Source organism: Vidua chalybeata, chromosome Z, assembly GCF_026979565.1.
Source record: "Vidua chalybeata isolate OUT-0048 chromosome Z, bVidCha1 merged haplotype, whole genome shotgun sequence".
NCBI lineage: Eukaryota > Metazoa > Chordata > Aves > Passeriformes > Viduidae > Vidua > Vidua chalybeata.
The window spans coordinates 58,545,609-58,572,991 of NC_071570.1; the positions used below are offsets into that span (position 1 = coordinate 58,545,609).

The 27,383-nt window shown below is 44.4% G+C and overlaps 2 protein-coding genes and 1 pseudogene across 7 annotated transcripts; 1 reads left to right on the forward strand and 2 right to left on the reverse strand.

Moving 5' to 3' along the window:
* The first annotated feature begins 882 nt into the window (after positions 1 to 882).
* On the forward strand, positions 883 to 7,328 carry LSM5 (LSM5 homolog, U6 small nuclear RNA and mRNA degradation associated). Of its 5 annotated transcripts, XM_053932174.1 has the most exons (7): positions 883 to 1,177; positions 1,647 to 1,742; positions 1,970 to 1,997; positions 2,605 to 2,677; positions 3,642 to 3,668; positions 5,782 to 5,863; positions 7,136 to 7,328. In XM_053932174.1, the coding sequence occupies exons 1-7, from the start codon at positions 910 to 912 to the stop codon at positions 7,180 to 7,182; spliced, it is 621 nt and encodes a 206-aa protein (XP_053788149.1). In that variant the 5' UTR covers positions 883 to 909; the 3' UTR covers positions 7,183 to 7,328. The 5 variants fall into 5 exon arrangements, with proteins under 5 accessions (XP_053788149.1, XP_053788154.1, XP_053788151.1 ...); XM_053932179.1 differs by lacking the exon at positions 5,782 to 5,863 and having other exon boundaries at positions 888 to 1,177; positions 7,136 to 7,202; XM_053932176.1 differs by lacking the exon at positions 5,782 to 5,863 and having other exon boundaries at positions 890 to 1,177; positions 3,642 to 3,691; positions 7,136 to 7,223.
* On the reverse strand, positions 6,310 to 16,331 carry LOC128782061 (AT-rich interactive domain-containing protein 4B-like). Of its 2 annotated transcripts, none has more exons than XM_053932172.1 (7): positions 16,167 to 16,331; positions 15,728 to 16,034; positions 14,515 to 14,625; positions 13,705 to 13,794; positions 13,102 to 13,245; positions 7,204 to 7,255; positions 6,310 to 6,503 (listed from the first exon to the last, which is right to left on the reverse strand). In XM_053932172.1, the coding sequence occupies exons 1-7, from the start codon at positions 16,179 to 16,181 to the stop codon at positions 6,452 to 6,454; spliced, it is 771 nt and encodes a 256-aa protein (XP_053788147.1). In that variant the 5' UTR covers positions 16,182 to 16,331; the 3' UTR covers positions 6,310 to 6,451. The 2 variants fall into 2 exon arrangements, with proteins under 2 accessions (XP_053788147.1, XP_053788148.1); XM_053932173.1 differs by having other exon boundaries at positions 6,310 to 6,500; positions 16,167 to 16,330.
* Positions 16,332 to 18,263: 1,932 nt separating this feature from the next.
* On the reverse strand, positions 18,264 to 27,092 carry LOC128782280 (serine/threonine-protein kinase PAK 3-like; annotated as a pseudogene).
* Between the last annotated feature and the right edge of the window lie 291 nt (positions 27,093 to 27,383).

The window sequence follows — 27,383 nt, forward strand, 5'->3', positions numbered from 1 at the left end:
TATTCAGCTGAATGCATGAGGGGATAGGTCCTCCAAAATCTTATTCATGCTGAGTACAGAGAAAGCTCTAGTTGATATACTGTATTACATACATATTGATAGGATTTCCTAGAAGAAACATATATATGAAAATAATTTCTCTGAAGTCATTAATATATGTTCTCTCCCCTCTCTCCATGTGTTCTGTCCTGAGGGTCTATTCGGTGATCCCTGGTGGTCAGGGACACCAAAGTTGTAGTTGATGGCCTAGTGAACTGGTAAAAGTTGGCACAACTGGGCTGGCTGCTTTCCAATTCTTCTTCCTACAGAATAAGCATTGTGCAGTTCCATAGGTTAATGGTTTTTGAAGAATAAGCATTGTATTAACCCACCCATTGTGCGAACAATTCTTCATCTGGCAACAGGCCCCTCTCTGCAAGAAGGATATTGAGGTGCTGGAGTGAGTCCAGAGAAGGGCAACAGAGCTGATGGAAGGACTGGAACTCAAGTTCCCTGAGGAGATGCTGAGCAGGCTGAGTTGTTTAGTGTCAAGAAAAGGAAACTTGGGGAACTTAACACTCTTTACACCTGCCCAAAAGCAGGTTGGTCTCTTTCTCCCAGGTAGCAAGTACAGGACAAGAGGACAGCCTCAAGCTGTGCTGGGGAGGTTTAGGTTAGACATTAGAAAGAATTTCTTCACAGAAAAGCTGCCCAAGAGGATGGTAAAGTCAGTGTCCCTGGAGTAGTATAAGGAAAGAATGGATGTGGCACTGAGTGCTATGTTTTGGCTGACATGGTGGGATTCATGGGGCCGGCCTCGGTCATCTCAGAGACCTCTTCCAACCTGCCTGCTTCCCTGATGTTGTAGCAGCTGAGCCACTACAGCACACACTACACAGCCCGCAGTCCTGGCGCGGGGGCACATCAGTAATGGCGGCAGCCCCGCCGGCACTGCTCGCCTGGGCCGGCAGGACGAGAAGGAAGGGGGAAAAGAGGGAGCTTCTTTCAACTCTCCTCTCTACGTGGAAACAGCGCAGAGCAGGACTCCCGAGACACGCCGGCACCGCGACCGGAGCGGGGCGGTGCTGCTGCCGGCCCTGCCCTTCCCGCTGTGGGCGGTGGCGGCGGCCATTGGCCAAGGCCGGTTCCGACATGGCGGCGAGCGCGGTGTCTAACCCGTCCCAGCTCCTGCCACTCGGTAACGATGGGGGATTCCCGGGGCCCCCAGTCGGGGCCCGGCCCGGGGTCCCTCTCCGGGGGGCTGCGGTGGCTGCGGGCCCCTCTGGGGAGCCGAGCTGCCCCGGCGCCTGGCGGGAAGCGGGGGGCGGGAGCGTCGGGCGGCGGGGCCCGCGCGCGGCCCGGGAGGATATCGGGGTCTGGGGCCAGCGGAAAAGGGGGGTGGGAGTAGGGGATAGGTGTGGGGGTGTTGGGGTCTGGGGGGTGAGGTGAGGTGTGGGGCTTTGGGAGTGTCTGAAGGAGGCCAGTGGGAGTGGGGATGGGTGTAAGGATGTCGGGGCGGGGGGAGAGCTGGTTGATGTGGGAGAGTGGAGGGGGAGTGTGTAAGGTTGTGTGGAATGTGTCTCTGTTTGTGTAAATAAACAGAAGAAAAACCCGTAAGGCACGAAAGACTTGCTTTGTAGAACCTATGCTTTTCTGTGTATCTACAGAACTTGTGGACAAGTGCATCGGTTCACGCATTCACATCGTGATGAAGAGCGACAAAGAAATCGTTGGGACACTTCTAGGATTTGATGACTTCGTCAGTATCCTTTGATGGACATTTAAGGCTGTCTGATTTGTGCTATGGCCTAAGTAATGTGTAGCTCTTGAGAGTTTTGAGTTCACTGAATAGAACCTTTTCATATGGATCGGTTGTATTCTGCTATTTTCAACTTTAAGGCAAAATCGCATTTTGGCATAAAATGAAAATAGCATTAAATAGTCTAGCTTTAAAATCTGGGCCTTATTTTCCTTGAAACTGGATTTTCAGATATGGTGCTGGAAGATGTTACAGAATTGTAAGTATGTTTTCTGCCTCTTGTTGCTATTTAATGTTTGGTTCACTGAGACAAAATACTATGTAAGGTCTGCTAGAAAAATGTTTTTACATTTATGGAATAATTACCAGCTGACTAGTTTAACATTGGACTTAAAACTATAGAAGGTGATCTGTTCAGGACAGCCATGTAATAGAGTAGCTATTGCATGGCTTATACTTGTATGGGGATTGTATTTGTAGTCTTAATTTTGCATGGGTTGTGTGAGAAACTTTCCAGTAGTAAATTTGTTTTTACACTTCTTTAAGACCTAGGCAAAGATTCAGCAACGTAGCCAACTTAAATATTTTTACTTTATCATATCATGTTGATATGTCATATTCAAGAAATTGTCAAACTTTAGAGGGTGAATATACATCTCCATGTGCTGAGTAGAAGAGACCTTTTCAGTTAGCTTTCTGTACCTAGGTGCTTCATTTATCAAGATCATGCTGCAGTGTAGCTGATTTATTTGTGAGTTCCAACAATGGTCACCTTAATGCAGAGATTTCTGTTGGTTCTGTGGTCGAATCTGGAGTCACTGTCCTTGGTTCTGTGTTCTTACTTACTCTTTCTAATGCTCCTTCAGTGAGATCACACCTGAGGGCAGAAGAATCACAAAGCTGGACCAGATTCTGCTCAATGGAAATAACATAACTATGGTGAGTCATCAGAGCCTGCATGTGTAGACTTTCTGTGCCTGTAAATCGCCTGGTGATTGTATTCAACTCCTTTAAGCTGAGCTTTCCTGGCAGTTCCGTTACATCAGGAAGTTTCAAGTAGCTTATCTGCATAGCTGGCCACAAAGCCTGGACTTCCAATACAAGGGCATTCCTAATTTTGTGGGAAGAGGAGGGCTCAAGTGGAAAGATTTGAGTCTAAGTTGGCTCTGTATGAATGAGGAATTGTCTCTGTTGTGTTGTTTTACCTATCTTGCACTTCTCCATTGTGTGTCGGAGCAGGTGCCATCCTGTGTTAATTTCTAAGCCTTTTTTCTGCTTTGGTTATGGTTCTGGATGTTGAAAGGACAGCATATGTTCTGACTCCTTGTATGGGGTGAAGTTCCTACCATCCAGTTATGCTGGGGGTGTGTTGCCCTTGAAAAAGAACCTGGTGAATTTTCAGCAAGACATAGATACATGTCTGCATTAGATATCGTGTCTCTTCTGGGGACGTATCTTCCCCATGGAGGAAGTCCATGCTTTAGACTTTTATTTTGATCCCAAAACCAGTGAAGATCTCTTTAGAAGTGCTCAGCTGATAATGAAAAAAATATCAGTAAAAGTAGTGGTTAATGTTTTTTTTTTTCCTCGTGTTTTTCCTTTTGTGTTTTTTTTTTTTTTTCTGTTCTTCAATTCTTTACTTCCTTCACAAGGAGGTGCTATGCTGATTTACTCCCTGCCGCCTTTTTGGTTTGTGCATCTCTGGCAATAACTGACTTCCTCTGTTGGGAGAGTCGAAAAGCCACTTTTGTGGTCTAGCATGAAGTCTCTTAAAATGTTTGTTGTAAAGTCCTAAAATGTTGTAATGTCCTGAAATGTTTGTTGTAAAGTACAAGCTATCATGTATGGGTTTGTGAAGCTTAACTCTATGGCACTAATGCAAAAATGTCTTACTCTTTTATAGCTGGTTCCTGGAGGAGAAGGACCTGAAGTATGAAGACATGATATTCAAATGTACTTTATATATATATGCAAAATCTAAATAGAGATTTTGGGGTAGAAATGTGTTTGGGTATGGATCGTTTGTTTGCTTTACTTACACACTTGACATTTTACAAAAGACAACTCTTTAGGAAAGGTGCTGGTGGTAATGTTGACTTTGTAAGTTGAAATCATGACTTTCTTGTAAAGACCCCTGAACCTCTTCTGAATAAAATGCGTTTTCTTTGTTGGTTACTGTGTTCTGCTAGGTGAGTACACAAGTTTGATAATTTTATAACTACTTGATGGAGTAGAAAAATGACAGTTGTGTTTCGGTTGCCATCAGTCTTCATTTTTTCTACATCTGTTGCATTTGTTTCTGGCCCAAGTCTATATAGTACACAGGTCATGAGGCAGGACGTTAATGTGCTTTGGCATATAGGCAGATACTGAGCTGGATGTTTTGTTCAAAGTCTGTGTAATTGGAAACCATGTGGCAGAGTTCTGTAGAGTTCTGAAAGCCCTTCAGACTGGGTGCATCTGTTTGATGCTCAGCAGCCTTTGGTTCTGCTGGCCTTGAGGTTCAACTTGTGTGGACCATTTTGCTTGGCGGATATGCTTCCATACAGCAAAGGCCCTGCAATGGCATTTGGCAAGTGAGAACAGACAGACCTGACCTGTTTCATGCTCTGGGGCTAAAAATCTCCAAGGCTGGTGTTCAAACTTCTCACTGGTGTCAGGGATGACTCTGCTTTCACCACTTGATGATGTTGTGTATACTCTAATTGGGAGGTGCCTGTGGCTGCTTGCATAGTTTGGAGCATTCATTTTAGAGTAAACAGGAGTCTTGTGTCTCCATCTGTTCTCCTGTGATATAAAAGTGTGACAGATATTGCAGGCTACTATTTTAGGATAATTTCTGTAAGTAATTGCTGTTTTGGTATGATGCCATGCTCCCAGTGCAGCTTATGCTTCCATAGTACACCTCTCAGCTGCCTTCTATATGTAAATGTCTTTGGAGAGGAATCACAGATGCCTGCTGTCACTGTAGACAAGGTGGGTGCAGCATGGGCTCATGTGGACAGGGCGTGCTTTTCCTTCCCATCACCAGAAGAAAGAAGAGTTGAAGAAGGGGGCTCAAGAGCAAGATTCTGCAAGGAAGCTGCTGTACTGGATCTTTCTGCCTGGCTTAATCTGACAGAAAAGCTGCCTTCTGCTAGCTAGCTGGGTGTGAGCTCCCAAAGCAGTGAGAACCTCTTGCTGTAGCCTGTTAAAAGAGAGAGGGAATCCCTCTATCACAGGGAGAGTGCGGCTTCTGGCTCATGTGTTCTGAATAAGTCATCTGTGATTGCAGTGTTTAGATTGTGTCCTGGCAATCTATACCATTACTCCTTGAGCATGTTTGGTTTTTTCCTTTCTGTCTTCATTTCTTCTTCCAGCTTTTTTTAATACATGCATTAAAAAAAGATAAATTTTTTTAGGCTTAGATTTAATTGAAGCATCATCTGTGGGTGTTTGCGTCAAACACTTTCTTTCCTAGAAATAAGTTGAGTTTTCACAAGAAATGAGAACACTTCAAAGACTTCTAGTCAGGGCAGAACTACTGTGTTGGGTTATTGTAGAATAAAATTTTGGTTTTGTTCCAGTGTATGCACGTGATTTCTATTTCACTCTGTTTTGGAAATAGTCACGCTTCTGAGAGAAGAAGAGTAGATCTAGTCTCAAAAGCAGCTTTTACTCTTGACAGCACAAACATCTTGTTCTCTCAGGAGTTTGTTGCCTTGAAAAAGCCCAAACAACTTGGTACTGCCTCAGTTCTTGCTTGATTGGCTGTGTTTTGTTCCATTCACTCCAGAAGGAGTGCTAAGACTTTTAGGAAGACATTTCAATTCCTGAATCACAGGTCTGCAGAGATCCCTCAAAAGAGTTTATGCATGCAAAACACTGTTAGTCTTTTCTAAGATGAAACATTTTTTCACTGTCAGCTGAGAATACAAAATATTCCAGGTGGGTCCGGTTTGCTTTGCGTTCATTATTCCCGTAGACTGTTGCTTTGAAGTGCAGCTAATAAGCTTGTCCATTCAGTAAGTAAGTAGTCGTGGTTTTTGTTCTTCCTCCCCTAGAAATCCAAGTGCTTAATCATACTGCACTGTCTTCCTGTGGACGCTGATCTTCTCCAGAATGCTATTCAGGGTGCTACCACATGTAGGTCATTTAAAATAATAACCCTAGACTTCAAAAGATAGAAAACTGAATGAGCCTTTAAGTTTAGGGCAAGGTAACTGCAAGATAAATGCATGTTATGACATGCACAGTGGTGATTCTGTTCAGATTTATGTTTGTGTTGCTTTCTGTTTTTCTTTAGGATAGCACTGGTTGCAGTGATCTTTAGTTCCACTACCTGGCTATCTGTCTTAGTAAAGGGAAAATTCCCTCCTGCCTACTATTTCAATATACTTGCTCATTCTGGTTTGGGTATAATATCCTCACTGAAATTATTACAATGACTCCTGTCAGTCCCAGGTCACTAGTAATTCTTAACACAGTCAGTGCTTCCAAAGCTTATCATTGTAATTTAGCAGTCTTATCAGTAACATGTAATTTTGCAGGTGTAACAATACTTTGGTTAATTAAACTAGTCAGACACAATGTAAGCAGAGAACACTAGAGTATTTATTCCAATTTCGATTCCAATGAATCTGACCTCAAGACATATGATACAAGGAGTCAGCAAATATTTTCAGGAGCTTGCTTTGACATTTTTGAACTACCATAATGAACAGGAATCAAAATTCAGCTCTGTTTTGACTGGTGCATTAATGGTGGGCCACACTTCTGCTTTCTGCTAAAAGAGAGAATGAATTTGAATTAACCATTTATCAACAGATTCTGCAGCTTGATGTCATTTTCATTAAGATACTATGGTTGGTTAATTAACCTGTTAGAAACAAAATCAGGGATTCAAAAACTATGCCTTTTTATTTCAGAGGTTCATGCTTATATTTGTACAATATATTGCATAACTCTCCCTTTTCTGCAAAACTTAATATATCTTTCATGGCTTTTTTCTATAAACTTTTATAAGCTCACATTCTCTTGAAGCCTTTTAGAAGCTCAAAATAAGCATTACAAATTAAGTATTTATTGTTTTCACAGAAAAAGTTACAAGAAAACACAAAAATATACCTGTTTAATCTATGATGAAGAAATACTTCAAGCAGATTGAATACAATCTTCATACATCAGTACTTAATACAATTTGTTAGCTGTTTTTTATTATGATGTATTTAATCAAAATGTTAAAATACATTTAAATATGGCAAAGTGCTGTAGTTTTATTCCAATTAATGGGTACTCTGGGTTTACAGAGTAACATTTTAAATCTAATTCAAACCTGTAAACATTAGTCAGTATTTGGTTGGGTGGTTGGTTGGGTTTGTGTGCTTCTTTTAATGGATCCTTATATTTTGTTTTCAGTACTGATTAAAAAGAGTGGCCTTCAGCAGCCGTTAACTGCAAAGTGATTTGGCAAGTCCTGCTGTCACCTGTATTCCGCTGGCATTCCATTTGGTGAAGAACTTGATGTGGCAGCAGCCCCTGCACAGGAAGAGGAAAGCACAGGTTATAAGGATTTATAAATAAGTAGATAAAATGTTTTTCCATTCAGTAAGCACTGGTATATTGTCATGATTTAGGAATGTTACTCCTCAGTTCAGTGCCCCAATGAGGCTCTCCCAAACTGTACACAGGTTTTGACCATGCCAGAGGTTGATGCACGGTAAGGAATATGATACCTACTCAATACTGTAATCTCTGGCCCAGGGGTCTCTGAGACTACTTTTGAAATTAATCCCATTGTCTGACTCAGCTCTTTCTGGGGTTCCATGTCACCACAGGCTTTGCTTTTCAAGACTCGAGATGGTGTTCGGGCACAGGGTACCCCTGTCAGCACATAGCACTTGCCTTTGCAGGTTTGTGGGAGTGCAGTCTAACTAGCCAGGCCTCCCTATATTTATATTTTGAGCATTGTTCCCCATACCACAGAAGCTTTACTTGGCCTGCTTGATTGCAGTGCATGTTTCAAAGCTAAGGATAATCTGGGAAATAGTGTCCATGGTTAACCCACCCCTCAGTCATGAGCCTATCTGTATTGTTCCATCTCTCTTCTCTGATTACCTGAAGCCTTATGGGCCCAATGAGCCAGAAATAATTCACCCTTATGTTGCCAGTTCAGATCCACCTGAGACACTTTAATCTTGGCAACCCAATCCACCTGTCCATTGTTGTAATGTTCTTCAGTAGCCCAATTCACAGGTGCATGTGGATCTATGTGATGTGATTTTCTACCCAAGCAATGATGTCTTCTCAAACTTTAGCAGCCCAGATGGGTTTACCTCTCTGCTGCTAATTTATCTTTTTCCGTTGATCCAGCCACCCCTACAGAGCATTTGCTACTGTTCAGTGTCAGTGTAGAGGTAGGGTCCTGGCCATTTCTCTTGTTTAGTGATATCTAAAGCCATCTGGATGGCTTTCAGCTGTGCAAATTGACTTGATCCACCTTGTCCTGCAGTTGCTTCTGCAACTTGCCATGCAGTACTCCAAATAGCAGCTTCCCATTTTTGATTTATCCCCAAGATATGGCAGGAACTGTCAATGATGAGGGCATTTTCCTTATATGGTGGTGCCTCCTCAGCACATCACCTCAGCACAACACCACAGAGGAGGTCCTCCTCCTCTGATCATAGTCCAAAATATTTGGCTTCCTTGATTTCTAAGATCCCTGGGTGATTGGTATTTCCCTATTTGAGCCTGCTGTGTGATCAGCATTACTCACTTACTCCATGTGTGGCATCTTACGCCATAATGTGTGGCAGGGACTTTCCCTTTGAACATCCTGCCCAGCACTGGCAGTCAGGGTGCCAGGAGGAGCTGTGCTTTGGTGCCAATCACTCCCAAAGCACCTCAAACCCCTTCATAAGCTGCCAGGATCTCTTTATCAGGTGGGGTGTAACACACCTTAGATCTCTTGTATCTCTAAGTCTGGAACCCAACTGGTCATCCTGAAGTCTCCCTGGGTTCTTTTTGCCAGAGACTCCAGGAAAGACCACTCTCCCTATCTGCAGTGTAAAGCAAAATTTTCACATGTACTCCTATCCTGACTGGCCCAAAGGTTACTGCATGAAGAATCTTCTGTTTAGATCATTAAAAAGCCTGTTATTGTTCAGGACCCCACTTGAAATTATTCTTCCATATATAGAGAGGATTTACAATCTGGCCACAATCTCTAATATGCGTCCTCCAGAAACCTGCAGTGGTTAGGAAAACCTGTGCTTACATCTTGCTCGTTGGTGGGGACATAGCTGCTTGTTTGTTTACCACATCTATTGGAATCTGATGGCATTCCCTTTTGCCATTTTACTTCTAAAAGCTGAATTTCCTGGGCAGATCCCTTGAGTTTGCTTTGCTTTATGGCAAAACCAGCCTTCAGGAGGATCTGGATTATTTTCTCCCCTTTCTCAAGAACTTCCTTTGCTGTGTTGCCCCATACAATATAATTGATGTACTGCAAGTGTTCTGGAGCCTCACCCTTTTCTAGTGCAGCCTGGATCAGCCCATGGCAAATAGTGGGGCTGTGTTTTCACCACTGGGGCAACAGTCTATTTTCAGTCTCCACTCTCCATTGGACTTTACACATTGGCCATAATGTGTAATGACTACTAAAGGGTCAGCAAATCTTGCTGACCACTCCCTGGCTCTCCTGATCTCAAATCATCTCCTGCATGGGGGTCAAAGAGTCCTGGCTGGTGTGATATTGCTGACACTGCACTGTTGTAGTAGCCATCAGCACCTGTTGTTCTTCAGCCCTCAGGAGTCCCACAGCAGAAGGGTCCTCTGAGAGACCAGGCAAGATCATCCTTGAGAAAATACCTTTCCCTCAGACTTGACAAGAACTGTCTCCAGAGGCTGAGAGTTTCTGTGCTCTTCCCAATTCTCTTGTCAATGCCCATATTTCAGGACAGAGATCCCAGCTGCTTGGCTTCACTGCCATCTAGTATCATATCATGGGCCACAACATCCCAGAATTAGACCAGCCAGGTCACCAGGAGCTCTCCTGACTAGTGGTTGAAATCTATTTGTATATCTCACAGCTCACCTGGGGATTGGGATCGGGTGATTATCTCTGGCCCTGCCTCTTCCTCCTGTTTTGAGGGCTCTACTTCCTCTTCATTCCTCATGAAGTGAACTGATTACATGCTGGATTTCTTTTTCTGTATAGGATTGACTGCTACTGGCAGGGGTTGCTCCTCTGGTTCAGCAGCAGTTTGAGTGGCCATGGTGCTGGTTGGTCTGCTTTCTTTCTCCTTCTCCTGGGGGTAATGTCTGCTGTTGAGCAGTGTCCAGTAAACAGTAGCCAGGACAGAACATGTTGCATAAGTTCATGCCTCTCTGGAGCTACTACAGCATTTTTCTTTGAAATATTTCATCACTTTTACAGGTTCCTGTAGTTTTTCATGGGTGAACTGCTAAACCGTTGGAGAAGTCCTCCCAACACTGGCTCATGTCCTCCTACATTCCATGCCATTCATTACTATCCCACTTCAGGGCAGATCTCTGAATAACCTCCCTAGATATCTTTCTTAACTCTAAATATGGTGTGCATTGCACTGAAACCCAGCAGACCTGGCAACATGAACATACTTTCCTTAACATCTAAAGGGAATTCAGAATTCTTAAAAGCTGTTGTAATAGGCCTGAAGGGGGAAAAGGGGGTGAAAGGCTGCGGAAAACCATCCTCCTTCTCCCCCCCCCCCCATAGACTGGATACTTTTAATAATGGACTTCCCCAAGGGTGGTGCCTTAGTTAAGGATGGTAGAGCAATACTGAATACACATCCCAAATGACCCTTGATATTATCACGTTATCAGCTGATATCAGACAGTGCAACAGAGCAATCCTGATCCCTCTCCATGCTCCGAAAAAGAGAAACACGATGGGCACACAGATGGGCATATATGGAAACGTATTGAGTTTCTATAGGCCAGATTTTCATACTGGGGGGCTACAGGGATGGCTTCTGTGAGAGGCTGCTGGAGCCTTCCTCACTGTCTGGCAGAGCCAATGCCAACTAGATCCAGGACAGGTGTGTCACTAGCCAAGGCTGGGCCAATCAGAAATTATGATAATGCCTCTGCGACAAAATATTTAAGAAGGGAAAAAAGAGTTATTGCACAGATGTAACTGTGGCCAGAGAAGAGCAGAAGAGTATTTGAGAGGAACAACTCTGTAGACACCAAGGTAAGTGGGGAGTTGAGATCCACCTGCAGTCTCTGGAGAGGAGCCACACTCAGGTGAATGCTGAGAAGAGGCTGTGAAATCATGGGAGGCCTGTGCTGAAGCAGGCTCCTGGCAGGGACCTGCAGACCCGTGGAGAGAGGAGCCCATGCTGGAGCAGGTTTCCTGGTAGGACTTGTGACCCTTTGGGGGACCCATTCTGGAGCAGCCTGTTCTTGAAGCGCATGGTGGAAGAGTAATCCCTGTTGCAGCAGTTTATGAAGAACTGTTGCTGATGGGATAAACTCACACTGGAAAAGTTAATGGAGAACTGTGTCCAGCGATATGGACCCCATGTTCGAGCACGAGAAGGACACCTCTCCCTGAGCAGCAGCAGAAACACACAATGAACTGATTGTCCATCCTCTATCTCCCTGTAATGCTGAAGGGGAAGAGGTAGAGCTGAGAAGGAGGAAGAGGTAGGGGGAAGGTGTTTTTGTTTTATTTCTTGTTATCCTCTGATTTTGTTAGTAATAAATTCAGTTAATGTCCCTAATTCTAGCTGGTTTTGCCTGTGACAGTATTTGGTGAGTGATCTCTCCTGGTCCTCAGTTCATGAACCCTTTGTTATATTTTCTCTCCCCTGTCTAGCTGTAGAGGGGGTGATAGAGAGGCTTTGGTGGGTGTCTGGCATCCAGTCAGGGTCAGCCCACCACGGGGTTAGGTAGCACATGCACATGAGTAGACCAAGCAGCATTGTGACCAGTGTCTTGTACCTAATACAACTAATGTTTAGATCAAATTATTTCCAGCTCACACTGGGCAGATCTATTATTATCTCAACCATTCAAGCCCTATACTAGGAGACAAACAAGGCTGTTGTGGTTTAGGAATGGTACTTCCCAGTTCAATGCCCCCGCTGAGACTTCACCAAATGACACACTGTTCTCTCTTGCTCCCCCACACTGCTGCAGTGTGCTGGAGAGGAGAATTGGAGGCATGAAAGGCACTGGTCATTGGTTAAGATAAGAACAACTTACTTGAAACAGCAATGAAATATAAAACCAAATGATAAGAGCAATACTAGTGTCAGAGGGTATAAGAAAAGAAACAATTCATGTGTAAAAACCCCCCAGATAATAGACAATATTAGCTCCCTCTGCCACATTTTCTTGACCGGAAGAACTCTTTCTCTCCAGAACAAAGTCCCTTTCCTCTGCTCCAGTGATATAAGGTGGTGTGGAATAACCTAGCCATGCTTCCTCCTGCCTACTGCAAAAGATTAACCCTGTCCTGGACAAAATGAGGACATATATACTGACTTCAGTATTTAACACCTAGTGATGAAAATATAAAACCTCTTTCCCCCAGTTTTGGCATTGTTGCCCCTTAAAGCCCTGACTGATAAACCATGCAGATCAGAGCTCATTCCTGACCCACCAACAAGTCAGCTATTCTCTTTCTTTCCTCTGGGAGTCGGCACAGATAGGACCTTGTCCCACCACTGAATCTGTACCTCCTCTGGCAACCAAGTAGCAACTGCAGTTCTCTTGCAATGGCTGCAGCCATACAATCTTAGTGTGATTTCATTTGTTCTTCATGTACTCAGTGAACTCTTAAATGCATGCATTAGACATAGAGAAAATTATCCTTTTAACACTCTTAGCAGAAGGCACACTAGAACATTTTCTGCAGCAAGATGTGGCAGCTTCAGAAAAATGAGACATTTTATTGATTATCTCCCTTACACTCTTGAAATAAATCCCTAATCCTAAGTGGAAAGCACTAAGTAGGCACACAGGCAATGCTACAGGAAATGTATCTAACTTGACAAAAAAATGAGCAGTTATTGAAAACCATACTTTGTTTGCTGCTTAGAAGAGTTTATTTTTCATATATTGTTTCCTGTATAAAATAGTTCTGCCTTAACAGAATTAACTGGACTGACTGCCTTGTTAATGTTTCTCCCCTTACATCATCATTGGGTATCTGATCTGGACCTTCTAAAGGTCATAAAATAACTGTATCCAGTGTTTTCAGAAAAACAGCAAGCTTAAACACACTCCTAACAGCAGTAATCTCCCTAAAGATTACCCAACTCTTGTTAAAACCTTAGTAACATGACATGCAAGTTAACTGTCTAAAAGTAGATTTTAGTTCCCGCACTTACTTTCCAGCTTTTTTTTCTTTAAATGCTTTGTCCGGTCAATGGCAGCCAACTCAGCTTTCAGCAACCGGTAGCGTTTCTGGATTTCCTGCATTTTTTCTTGGAGAATTGTTATGCACTCAGTGCTACTCAAATTTTGCAAGTCAGCTGCAAGTTAAACAATTTCTGTTAATTATTGCATTGCAGCAGTATCCAAGCCTTCTGAATTTTGATGAAGGGGGGAGAGGTACTCAAATCTTAGTGATGTGCTTTGAGGTAGCAGGCAGCAAAGCTGAGAAACAGCAACTGCTGTTTATTATCACTACCTTGACTGACACAAACACACTGAAACTTCTTCTTACAAGAAATACTAAACAAGTCCTGGTTCATTATGGCAAAATGGAAAGGGAAGATTTAAAAATTAATAAACTTAGAGGGGGAACAAGAAACAGAGAACAAAGAGTAAAACAGCAAGAAAGGAAAACTATCAGGATATATGACAAAATTAAGCAAACTGGGGATGGAGTGATTTTAGAGGTAAAAAATCCTCAAAAGCAGAAAATTCCAGAAGTCTTCTTAAAGTATATTGCAAGACCACAAGAAGTATGTTTCAAAGAAGATACTTACACACTTGAAAACTCCATTTGCAGCCTTTGGGCAAATGATTATCATGTTCTTTTAGCTCAGACTCCCTCTCTCCACTTTGCTCACATTTTCCTGTGGAAAACAAAGCAACTTTCCCACCCAACCCAAGGTTTACCAGGAGGTGTCTCACTCTAACACGACAGAATCCATCCTGGTGTAGCAGCTTGGCACACAGCTCTCTGCACCATGGATGCCCAAGTACAGGACCGCAAACCTGGTCTGTAATGGTGCCCCTCTAATTCTGGCATGCTGGGAAAGGGATTCCTTGCACTGGAAACACCGGCCAGTTAGTTGTGCATGTAGACTCAAGTCTGTTCTGTGGATTTATGGGAACCAAAGTCCTACAGACATAAAAGGTTGATAAAAGTAGGAGACCGTGGCTCCACAATCCATCCCAAAAACTGGAAGTTATTTAACTGAATGTGTGTGTGCAGGAACATAAGGAGGTAGGATAGGGACACACTTCTTGGAAGGAGATTCTTGAATATGATCCAGCTGCTCAAGGTTTGTATAGCCATAGTCCACTCTACTCTCCAACTGGATCACAACAGCAGATTGCTTTAGAATCAGGGCCATAAATAAATTGCCTGCATCAGAAAATAAGGCAAAGAGGCACTGTAATGTGCTCATGTAGGTGCCAAAATTACTACTTACGGAGCTATATCATCTTTAAAAGACTTTGCAAGACTGATTATTACATCCTAGCTCCTATTCACCTTTTTTAATATTCATTTCAAACAAATGACATGGTACTTTCACATATTTTATTTCACACTGAGCTGCTGTACTTACTACTTTTATTCTTCTTTTTGATGTTCAGAGATGTTTTGAGGCTTGTTTTCTGCTTTTTGGAGGAACTGTCTCTTCCCTGAGCATTTTGAAGGTTTTTTTGGCCTCTGAACACTAAAAAGGAGGAAAAAGATCCCAAAAAGTAGAAACAGAAATAACAACAACAATTAAAAAAAGCCCGCATCTCTCTGTGTTTTTCTCAAAGTATGTACATCTGTGATTAACAAAACAAGAGGGATATATTTATTGAGAGCTGTCTATTGACTTCTTCCAAACTCTCAGCTTTGTTGAACGAAACACATTTTATTGCTTTCTTTTAAAACAATATTTCCAGATTAATTATAGTAACACACTTTAAGGGCATTTTGAGGAAATTCAGTTAATTGTTAACTGAAATCTCTTGCAATGAAAAAAACAATTCTGTCATCTCAGGAGTTTAGTCGGACAAGCATTTACTTCCTCAGTGTTAAAATTTTTCAGGCACTACAGCACAGTGAAAGCACCTGTATTTTTGACAAAATAGAGATGCAAAAGAGTCAGTCACTTTCACAAAAAAGCTTTTGGATCCAGCCTTGCCAACAGTTAAAATGCAGGCAGCAGTACACTGACATCATGTGCACAAGTGTTGGCTGTGTCTATTATCCTCTTCTCTCTGGTGGTCTCAGGATGAATCTCAAAATCACATGAATGTAAAACCCAGCTAAGAAGGTCAATGTTTGATATCAGCTTGACTTCCATTTTTCAGAACATTAACTTCACAAGAGGCAATGGTTGCCCAAACATGCATAACTGGCACTTTCTCCCCTAAAATAGCTTACAGAGAATAAAGTTTTATGCATGAAGAAACATCTTCTACATGTAAGCTGGGCACTCAAAATGCTTTCATCTTGCTATAATAAATATTCCTTACACAATGTATTACAGATTGTTCTGGGCCTTTCTTGTCAGGTCCAGTATAAATCATCATTCTTATATACTTTTTTCCTCATTGAAACCATCACAATTACTAACAAAAGGCCGAGAAACTTCCTGGTAGTTGTATTTTTTTCACTAGATGATTACACCATTTCCACTCATTTGAAGTAGACAGTAGGCTACTATTTCCTACAAAAATTCACTTCCCGGCAGCAAAACCATAACAGAATGAAGATACATAAGCAATGGTAAAATGAGAGTTGTTTAGGTTGAAGACAGCTCTTTTTACCCTTTCTCTTACCATTTTCAGCATGCTCTGTCTCTGATTGATTACCACTATTGGAGCTGACATTGGTATCAAAACCTTTTGAAGAAATGCTTTGGTGAGACTGGAGACCTTGCATCTGCCCTGCAGTATTCTGTGCCTCTGCCATGCCACCTGTTTCACTTGTGATGCTTTGTATCCCTTCTTGATTTGGTGGCAGACTCCCAGAGACAGTGGATTGATAGTTACTGTACTCTGCTACAGCTACAGTGGAAGGTGACTCAAGAGTTGGAGCACTATTTTGCACTAAAAACTCTTCTTCCTTCTCTCCATTAGTTTTATTCTAGGTGAAAGAAGAGATGAAAAACCTTTCTCATTTGAGCAATTACAAGATTGCCATCTTAAAATTGTGCAGTGCTTACAATCTCGATGTGTAGAGGAAAGCTCTCGTCTTCATTTAAAAGACTACAAGTACCTTCCTACAGTCCATGCTGAGACCTTTCTAGTGAAGACACGAACTTTGTCAGCACCCAAACAGATGTGAAAGCAAACACAGCCTGTGCTGTAGAAGCAGTGGGACTGCAGGGTGACAGGCACAGCGCAGCAGCCGTTGGGCAGTTGGGCAGTTTGTGGCCGTTGGGCAGTTGGGCTGTTCCTTGGCACAGGGGTTCTAGAGGTTTCACCACGCTGCAGGGGAAGGAAGGGGAGAACATGGGGCAGTAGGAGCACTGACTCCAGTGGCAGAAGGAAATTCTTCCTTGTAGCCCGCTGCCTGAAGAACCTAACCTATGCCTAACTGTCAGTTAAAAAAAAAAGAATTTTGAAGAAAATGCTCTGAAATAAAATGATACCGATACACACGAGTCCTATTTGCTCTCCAGAATCAGTAGAGGGAGCTCCCAAATTTCACCCCATCAAGTTGGCTTCCAACACTGATGAAATGGATTCTTCTCATTTGTTTGCTATTAAGTCATACATAACTTTAATTAAAAAAAAAAAAAAAGAAAAAAAAAAAAAAAGTGAAAACCACAAAATCTTTATGGGAAAAGTTTTCATTTCTAAAAGGCTGGGAAGCCACTTTTCCTGTCATATATTTAGACACCAATCAAAGGGAAGCAGAATGGTGTGTACTTAAGAATCAAGCCAAATTTGGGGGTAACAAAGGCAAAAATGGAGTGAAACTACCTTTATTTTATTTTATTCTAATTTTGGTACTTTCCTTTGGTCTGCCTTTATCATTCATCATACCAAAACATAAAACTGAATTGTACATGTTCATGGGTTTTAGCAGCAAATTACGACATTTGTAAGAGAAATTACTAGGAAAAAAAAAAAGAAAATCAGGAGCCATATAAAATGGATTTGAATAAAGCAGTCATTTGTGTATTTTTCAATCTGCTAAGTTTCAGCTAAGGTTCAATCCTCCATGTATTGGGACACAGAGGATGAAGGTTTTATTACGCTGACAGGTAAGAGGAAAAGGTGTGGTTTTTCCAGTTAGCACTGAACAGTAGGATCACAAGTAAAACACACCACCCAAATGAAAATTCCGTGTGGATCCCTAGCAGGTTTATTTCATACATATACCTTAAAAATGTAACAATAACATAAATTCTTACAATTAGATAAAATGTGACCAGGTTATAAAAAAACCTGCTTCTGAGCCTGAGTGTCTGCAAAGTGGGTATTTGGAGTGTATAACCCACTTGAATCACTAACTTTCATGTCACTGACTTTGCACTAAGACTTTAAAATTCTTTGTCAATTCAAGGTTCCATTTTAGATCAGAATGATATAAAACAAACACTATTCCATAATACCAAGATATTAACAATAGGCATCTTATGATCTAAGGTTGAGCCTGTTCAATCCAAAACCAAAGAGGTACATTCTCAGAGATTGCCTTGTAGATCCTCCACAGAATTCCTAGAGGGAAAACAAGGAAGAAAGAGAATTTTTCCAGCTGCTAGATTTATACTCGCAAAGGTATCACATTCTCAGGAAGACAAGGGACCTCAAGGAAGTAGCAAGCCTTGGCAAATTCATTGAAAAGATCCAGGACATCTCTGTGTAGCTCATAACATGAAAGAATCTAATTTTTTGGGGGGCTGTGATCAAAGAAAGGAATTGTTACTTTCATATGCAAATACTGGAATATTAGATGAGGGCTCCATTTTAAAATATAGTTTATTTTTAAATAATTTCCCTTCTTCCCCTCTCCCCACCCCAACATACACTACCCTTCAGAACTTGGAAATTTCATAATACGTGTTCCTTTTTTGCATTTACAAAATTCTATTCTAAGCTAAACATTCCTCTATTACCTAAACTATTTATGTTCTATAGCCCTTAGAAGTCACTCCCTCAATTTACTTAATTTTTAAAAGTTAATCTTTTGAGGAAAAAAAACAACAGAAGTTGAAATTCAAAACAGATAAACTGACAAAATTACAAAATCATCAAATTTCCTACAGTAAAGCTCTGTAAAAAACTCAGGGGATGGCTGAATCTCTGCCTAAACACTATACATCCCCTTTTCCCTGCTCTGAGCTGGCACGGCACAAGGGCCTCCTCAGGTGCAAGTGTCTCCTCTCCACTCTTCCAGCCTTTGGCTGTGGTGATCAGAGCAGCCAGGCTGGACGCTGGCTCGCCTGAGGTCACAAATGGATGCTGCCCAGAAGAAAAACCAAAATGAAAGGAACCGTTACTTTCCATGATCTCATCCTCATGGGCCCAAACAGGATTCCTTGGCCATCAGAAAGACACACCAAGAGGACTGAGGGCAGCACATTCCGCCTGAGCCTTCCTGTCCTGTAACTTGTCTCATTCACGTGGCCCACACTCCTCTTGATCCCTGGATGCAGGTATCCTCAGCTCACAGGGCTTTTTGCCCTTTTGCTTTTTCTTACCTGCAGGAGCTCCTGGGCAGACCAGCGCAGGTCCTCGTCTGCCTGCAGGCAGCAGCACAGAAAGTCGCGCAGGAGAGCCGAGTGGCGCCTGGGGTTCTGCAATTTTGGGGGCCCGTTCCTTTCTATCAGTTCAAAAACCTACAGCACATGGATGGAAGAGGACACTCTACCTGCTCCTTTCCTAGCCACAACAGCTCTCCCCACACAGAGCTCCCTTTCTAAGCTGCACCTTACCCTGGAACAGGTTTCCCTCTCATAAGGAGCTTCCCCTTCCACCATTTCCAGCCCCATGATCCCCAGGGACCAGATGTCCACTTTGGGGCTGTAGGCTTCTCCTCTCACCACTTCCGGTGCCATCCAGCTGGGAGTGTTGACTCTGGAGCTGCGCTTGCTGCGCTCAGGGCTAAGCTGAGCACAGAGGCCAAAGTCAGCTGAGGAGAAAAACAAACCCTGTCAAAGCCAGCTGCCACTGGCAAACCAGGCTAAAGGATGGCCCAGCCCAAGCCTGACAAGGCCATGCTGAATCTAGCTGAAAACACAGCTGAGCTCTCCTTCCACGTGGCTGGAGCCAGGGAAATAAGGCATTGGCTATTTCAAAAACACCCTTACGATTCATTAACTGGCTGAACAGTGCTTCTGGGGAAGTGGCAGTCATCAGAAAGCAGCCCCACAGCACACACAGGAAATGCTGCACCTGAGCAGGGATACCCACCCAATTTGACAGATCCGTCCACGCCCACAAGAACCTTCTTGCTTTTGACGTCTCTATGGATGACTTGGCGGGAATGAAGGAAATGCAGTCCTTAAAGGCACTGAGAGAGAAAGGAGGGAGGGAAAGTTAACATTCAGCATCTGATTTCATCCCACAAGAAAGGAAAGGGCTCAAAGAGATTGACAGCTTTCTCAGGGAATTGTGAATGAGGGTGCACTATCATGTGCTGTCAAGAGGAAGAGCTTGCTGCTTCAACACTCTTAGAAGAGTTTTCTACATTTCAAAGTGAAGGCATCGGAGCTTGCACAAGTCCATCCTGCCACTGGTACCAAGCACGTGACCTTTGGCTGGCAAGCAGCGTGGCAAAGATTTTATTGGAAGCCCGGTGGCAGCAGAGGAGGAAGCAGCACATTAGACCTGTTTCAGAATCCATCGCCATCTGGGCTGAAATGCTATCTTTTGAAGCTGAGGACATCTCCTTTGCCCTTGGCTTGAAATTCTGCCACCTGCATGCGGGCTTAGAATGTCAAGGAATGTAGGACAGGCTCCAGGCAAACATTCAGAGGCAAAGCTGAGAGGAGAAAACCAGGAAACGAAGCAAGTAAGCGAGCATGAGCGCCAGAGGACAGACAGTATGGAAGAGTGCAAGAACAGAGCCTAAAGGAGTGTGGGGACTCTGGCAGGCAGTTCACTTCAGATGAATGCTCTTTCTTCTCCTCTGTGTCGTGGCAGCAGCACCAAAAGAAAACCGAGAGCAAGAAATCTTTGCTGTCCTTAACCACCAGTTGACAAGAACCATCCTGGGCAGGCCGGGGGAAGCACAAGCAGGATCCCTCACCTCACAACAAACAGCGCCTACCTGTCCTTCCTCCAGGTACACTGCCCCGAGCACATCAAACAATGTGCCGCCATCCATGAACTCCATTGCCAGCCAGAGCTCCGCATCCACCAGATAGCTGAAAGAAGAAAACCACGGCATGGAGAGAGAGAGGAATGGGCACAGCTCAGTCACCCAAGGGCCTGACCCAGGTTTTTGCAACTGCTCTCCAAGCTACAGATGCCAGAAGAGATTCTTGAACACCAGGTGCAAACTCCTCCCATGCACTGCAGATGAGTAGAGAAATCATAAACAGCTCAATTTTCTGCCGGTGACCAAAGGGCGTTGTCACTTCTGGCTTGCACTGTCTAAAGTTACACAGACATGAGAATACCCCAACCTGTCTAAGTAGCTAACAATATCTGGATTCCTGCTGTCCCTCATGACCAGGATTTCATTGACAGCCAGATCCTTGGACATTTCCTCCTGAAGCAACATGATCTTGATGGCCACCTAAAAAGACATTGGCGACCATGAACTTGAGAAGTCGCTCCCTGCACAAGATCTCAAGGAACACGGAGCGAGTGCTTGTGCCATGACACAGCAAGCTGTGCCAAACTGCCTTGTTTCTAGACAGCAGAGCTTAGGAGAAACTGCTGGGGGCATTGACACTTTACCTGTTGTCCTGTGGTGGTGTCGAGGGTTTTATAAACAGCTCCAAACCCCCTAAAAAGAAAATGGCAGTAGAAAAAGCCCTTTCTAGCTGACAGTGAAAGCAAGCCTAGGCAGGAGATCTCCCCAGGCTGCCTGGACTCCTTAGAAAATGCCTGGCTGCGGCGTCTTGTCAGCCAACAGCACATCAGCCCACTAGCCCTCTGCCATGCAGGACAGGATGTCCAAGGGAACACTGAGCTCCCACATGAAGACCAAGGCCTTCTGCAAATCTCCAACGTACACGCCCAGTTAGTTCCATTCCAATTTTGAGGGAGACTCCCTCTGTGTGTGGGTTTTCTCACAGGTGTGCATGTGGGTTTAAATCTGGAGAAGACTAACTCTGAAAACACTGCCTTTTAGAACTGTTATCAGGCAGCTCTTGAGTGGCAAGGTGCTCTTTGAGGCCATACAGACACACAGGCAGGGGATCTTCCAGGTCCTGCTCCTCAGTGCTGCAAGCGAGATATTGCTAGCATCAAGTTGTCTTTGATGACGCTTCCTGACTGCTCTGACTGAGCAGTCCTGAGAGGTGGCAGGAGGCAAAGCCAGAGCCTGACCATGTTTGGAGCTTTCCTGACTTCACACTTGATATTGCACAAGTTGACGACCTGGCCCATGGTTTGTTTTATGGAGTAGACGTCACACTTACCCTGGTCCAAGTTCTTCAAATGCCCTGTATTTCTTCATTGGCTCGCCCAGACTCACAATGCTCCCTGAGAAAGACAAAAGCAGTGCAAGGAGATCACTTTCAACCAGAGACGTTGCTCCCCGGACAATCCAAAATGCATCCCCACTGTCAGGAGTTTGAGAGCTCCCTGGGGCCTAGTCACTCGCGACATGCCAGACCTTCGGCTCAACCAGAAACAATCTCTGCTTTTGCCTTTGGCACGAAAGGCAGCCCAGGCAGAGCCAAGCCAGGCCCAGCTGCCCCTAGAGGCAGCAGGAACACCCTGAGTGCTCCCTCGCTGCCTCAAAGCACAACAACAGGTTCTGTAAAGAGGCCTGAGTGCCTCTGAGACTGAGGGGGAACTTCTGGCGCAGCCTACACCGGGAACCGCAGACAACACGCTACTCTGGCAGACAAGAAATACACCAGACATACTCAGTGTCTTCAGGCCCTGCTCCGATCTCATCTCGGGCTGCTGGGCTGGGCTGCTGGATGAAGTGCTGGCAGCTGGGGGAGCGCTGGCTGCTGCAGGCGATGCTGGTCCAGCGGCACATTGAATCGCAGAGCCTGTGTTGAGCTGGGACAAGAAAGGATTGCCCGTCAGAAGGGCGGCTGGCACAGATGCCCTGGAGAGCACATGGCAAAAGCAAGGCCTTTGGAAGATGCTGTCAGCCACTGCCAGGCCTCCTCAGCTGGGGCGTTTTGGATGTCCCCTTCTCAAAGGCCATGGGAAAACCACTAAGGCTGCTTTGATACAGCTCCTCATGGCCACTTCCTGGTTCCACTGTTTTGGCTTTCCTGCAAGACGACTGCAACAGGGGATTGATGGGGTTGAAAAGATCCAGAAAGAGATCAGAGCATGGCCCCAGAGCCTTGCTCTTCTCCTCCTCCTATGTTTTCCTTGGCAATGAAATCACCCTGGAGCTGGCATGCAACTGTCTGATCACAAGTCTGGAGCGTGTCCCTTCTCTGATGTGTTTCACTGATTTCCCCTCTCTATTCCAGGCATTAGGGGGCAGCCCATGGGAGCTGCGTCCAGCCCTGCTGAGACCCACCCGCCCTTTATAATGCAGAGCCTCCTAGGATTCTCCTCACCAAACCCTGCTCTGACTGTGTGGAAGTCAAGCACAGTCTATGTTGTTTAAAGGGTTAACTTAACAGTTATGTTCCCTCCTTCCCATACCACTGGTCTGAGGAGGGGGCACATTGTCACTCATGTCTAATGCAGTGAAGGAATATATTTTTTCAAGTGGATTCTGTCCAAGACCACAGTGTGGGCTATTCTAATTAGTAATCAAGGTTGCAAGTACTTAGAACTTTGGCAGAACCTAGTTTTTCCATAGCTTTTCTATTCTTGGTCCATACATTCCTTTGACAAATTTTCAAATACGCTCATGTTTCAGTATGACCGACTCTCTCAGTTGCTGTGGGTTGGACATTTATACATTTACTAACACCCCTGGTGCTGGAGGACTGCTCCCAGACGCCTTCTGTAAGCAAGACCTGGGAAGGTATCTGGGTGACCAAAAAGCTTACTGTATTCCCTATCTATCTGCGCCCAAATACTGCTACTGTGTGTTTAAGGCCCAGCAGCACAAGCGGACCCAGAATCGTGGGGCAGATGGAGGTGATGCTCTTCCCTTCAACAAGGTTGGAGTACAGAGGCAGAGTGCCCATTTTGCCTTTTAGCTTGCTCTCTCACCTCTTGCCTTACTTGTTTCCTAGGTTTTGTCTTAGAGCTGAGGTAGACTGGGCCCTTTTGGGCCCTCTTTTGCCTGATGTAATTTTGCCAGAGGCAGAGTGGTCTATAGGGTGGGTTTTTCTAGTCTCACAATAGTAGCAACTTTGCAAAGCTGCATCTCCCAACCAGAAACTGCTTCACAGTGACCTTTTCAAACTCTGTGGTGAATCTTGAGCCGTCCCGAGGCCAGGCCACCCCACGTCAGTGCCAACAGATGGTTTCCCTGCCCCCAGCCACAGGAACAGCACAGAGGACAGCAGCACCAGTGCTGCTGGAGTCTGGTAGGTGGCAGGAGGAAGCGGCCAGTGGCAGTGTTGACCCCACACATGCTGGCTCTTTTCATCTGCCACTAGAACTGTTCTGTAAGCTCCAACCTTCCTGGGAGGGTTTGCTGCCACCCTTTCCCTTTGTCTCTCTGACCACATGGCCACCTATGAAGGCAAATGTCTTGAGGGGAGGGTCAGGTGCCATTTTCCCTTTGTCTCCCTGTAGCAGGTACCATCTTGGAAGGGGTATTTCCACCATTTTGGGCATCTTCTTTTTCTGGGAAGGGGTTTGTGAGATTTAGTAACTCTGTATCTAGGGTTTTTTGCCTGTTTCAATTTTGCTTGTTACTAAACTGCTATTTTTTTACTTATATCCACTTGTATTTAGTTTCTCCTTACTGGTGGAAAGTGATTGGTTAAAACAAAATGAGGAGAACTAATTTTAGAGTGTTCCCCTTTACATTGCCTTAGGTGAGGCTGATTCCGGAAGATACTGTGGACTTCAGTGGCCCCAGGTTTCATCACTTCATCTGAAGTGATGATGACAATCCCTGAAGGGTGCAGGGCTCAGGCATGTCCCTGCCTTGGCCTCTTATTGGACTGAAGAGAATCCTGGGGACTAGGGGCCCATCACTTTTGAGCATGCCAGGGCCTCCTGAGTGAGCAGGCCCTGACCTGGCCAGGAGTGGAGTGGCTGTGGCTGCAGCCCTGGGCAGAGTTACCTGCCACCACTGCCCTCCCTGGCTCTTCCTGGGGTTGGTCCCACTCTGTGGGGACAGGCACAGATGGTGGGAAACTGCAATTTCCATGGAGGGCAGTCTCTGATGTACCAGCTTCCTTGTCCACATTGGAGCTTGTAGGGCTGTTGGCAGAAATTCCCATGTAGGAGCTGCTGGAGTTGGAGCTGCTGGAGCTGGAACTGCTGGAACTGGAGCTGGCAGACTTGGTGCTAGCTGAAGGTCTATGAGTTTCCTCCTCATCAGCATGGGAACTCGCAGCAGCCTCTGAGCTTCCTTGCTGCACTGGCCCACAATGACATTGATGAGGCCATGAACCAGTCATGCCGTGCCTTCCCCAAGGCTGTTCTGCAGCTTCAGGACCAAGGTCTCTCCATCCAGAGCATAGGCACAGATATCATTCAGGATGCTGCTCTCTGTGCCTGTACCAGACACCACTTACCCTGGAATATTCTTTGCAGCCTTTGGCACAGCCAGGGCAGCACAGGGTCCAGGAGATGCTGTTGTCATTGGAAACATCCTGACCATACCTCAGGTAAGATGTCAGCCATGGGCTCTGGCCCTGCACTTTCCTGCTGAGATAGGGGTAGTGTCTCCTGTGCAGAAAATGGAGGGGACACCACAGGGTAATGGCAGCCATTTTCCCTCATCACTGGGACCGCTGTCAAGGATTTGCAGGAGTTGCAGGAGTTCCTCCTGCCTGGCTACTGGCTTCTGGTGACTCACTGGAGGGAGTGATGACACAATGTAGATACTCCCATTCACTCTGATCAGATGACCTAATAGATCTTACCAGTGTTCTGCAGAGTGGGCACGATGGATTTCTCAGTGCTCATTGTAGAATGCAGCCCCAGGCAGAACTGGTGGTGACAGGGCAGAGCAGAAGCTGTATCATTCTGAGTGCCCCGGCAGATAGGGTAACTCCAGTTGGTTTCCATGGCCATTTCTGTGCCCTGCAGCATGCTGGGTAGAGCTGAGGACCAGGAGATGCTCCCCCTTGTTGGTGTCACACAGAGCAGTGTGTGACTATATGAGAGCCCTCCTGATTGTCCCAGGGAGGGGAAGAAGAAACACCAAGCCCCATCAAGAAGGACACCATCTTGGGTGCCTGAACCCAATCACTCGCCCCAATTTAGGGAGGTGTTTTCCTGCATAGCCAACCTTCACTGTTGCAAACACCTATGGTGCCCAGGTGACTAAGCCAGGCAGGACCAGGGAAACAGTACTGATGGCTCCAGGATGGGCACCATCCAGCACTGCAAGAAGCCTGGCTACACCCTCCAAACCTTGCTCAGCAGGAGTCAAGCCTGGAGCCAGATTGGCTCAGGTTCTGCCAGTGCACAAATACAATTAGCGAGAGATGTAATGTCACAATTCATCCCCCGATGATGTTACAATCTGACACTGGGGATGTCACCTTCTACCATTCAGTGATGACATCATAGGATGATCCCCCCTGTAGATGCATGGTGCCAGGAGAAAAATAAAGGACCAACTATTGACAGATGACCACCTTGTCAACTAGATCATAGCACCAAGTGGCACATCCAATTGTTCCTTGAACACCTCCAGGGATGGTGACTCCATTTCCCTGAGCAGTCTGTTCCAATGTTTAACAACCATTTCCATGAAGAAATTCTTCCTGATTTTCAACCTGAACTTACCACGGAACAGCTTGATGCTATGTCATCTTGTCCTGTCACTGGTAGCCTGGGAGAAGAACTCAGCCCCACTTTGCTATAGTCTCCTTTCAGTTAGTTGTAGAGAGCCATGAGAGAGATACTGACACCTTATCATGTGTGGCTCTCCAGTGGCCTTCTACAATGCAATGACTGCATCAGTGGAAAAGGGAAAAGTCACAGAAGTCATCTACCTGGATTTCTGTTAGGCTATTGACAAAGTCTTCTGCAGTATTCTTGCAGCTAAATTGGAGACAGATGAGTTTAACAAATGAAGTAGTCAATGGATAAGTAATTGGCTGGATGGCCGCATTGAAAAAGTTACAGTCAATGTCTCAGTGTTCAAGTGGAAATCAGTAGCATGATCTGTATTCCTGTGAACAAGAAATAGGAAAATAAGGAGCATCTAGGACTCATGGAAGATGTTAGAAAGAACAACTCTCTTAAAGCATGAAGTGTTGATTTAGAATTTGCTCTTATCCTCAGCTTTCCAAATCACAACATTTCTTATGATTTAGGATTTGCACTCTACTACTGTAAATAGAGTTGCAATACTAGTCTTTGAAAATGTAAAATCCAGTCCCTTATAAATTCTGTGGAGGTAACTACTCTGACCTAGTAAAGGGTCTACACTGGAAATCTGTTTTTCATAAACTTCTAAATTACTGCTAATCTCTCTAATTACTCTCTAGTTGCTAACATCAGTTGTTTCTTACCTGCCTAGCAGAGAAAAATTAAACCACACAAAACCCCATAATTCATTGTTATGCTGTTACACGGCTCCCAGCAGAAGGGCATAAACTAGAGTTTACTTAGCCTGGGACTAAAAGTTCTACCATTTGCATAAACAGGCAGATGTCTTTTTATGCACAAAGTTGTTCTCCAAAATAAATTTTAACAAACTACGTCAAAATCGGCCAAAGCAAAAGTTAACATCTATAGATCACACATATAGAAAAATTGTTTTAAATGAAAAAAACTTTTTTGGTTGGATTTGGGGCTTTAAAAAAAATGTTTCTGAGAGAAAGTAAAGCTACTTTACAACACTGAACAACTGGGCCTGTGGTTAAAAAAAAATGTGAAAAAGCCAGATTATACTGAAATTTCATTATGATCAGCAGGGATTTAGAATGGTTTGTACAGCAGTTAAGTAGGATTTCAATATCTGATTAGCATCAAGACTGCATGTTCATCTCAAAAGGAAAATTTGTAATTGAATTTGTTTGAAAAGTACTGAAATACATGATTTTGGAATGGTATGAGTGACTACATCTGTCATACTCATTTGGAAGTGGGATCTCTTCTTCATGAACACCCCATAACATGGAACACCTTGGGAGGCCAAGATGAAGTCTTTTTCTATCCAAAATTAAATATTTATTTGGATTGTCCCAAATAGTTCAATGTTAAAACAAAATTCCTTTTTTCTCCAGAGGAAGTGTAAAACAAA

Coding starts and splice junctions, on each gene's coding strand:
- LOC128782061 (XM_053932172.1), bottom strand. Junction 14,626..15,727: donor GACAGAGCATGCTGAAAATG/GTAAGAGAAAGG, acceptor CCTCCTTTTTAG/TGTTCAGAGGCCAAAAAAAC. Junction 6,504..7,203: donor GGAATGCCAGCGGAATACAG/GTGACAGCAGGA, acceptor TCTCTCTTTTAG/CAGAAAGCAGAAGTGTGGCC.
- LSM5 (XM_053932174.1), top strand. CDS start 910: ATGGCGGCAGCCCCGCCGGCACTGCTCGCCTGGGCCGGCAGGACGAGA. Junction 1,743..1,969: donor AGGATTTGATGACTTCGTCA/GTATCCTTTGAT, acceptor CTGGATTTTCAG/ATATGGTGCTGGAAGATGTT. Junction 1,998..2,604: donor CTGGAAGATGTTACAGAATT/GTAAGTATGTTT, acceptor ATGCTCCTTCAG/TGAGATCACACCTGAGGGCA.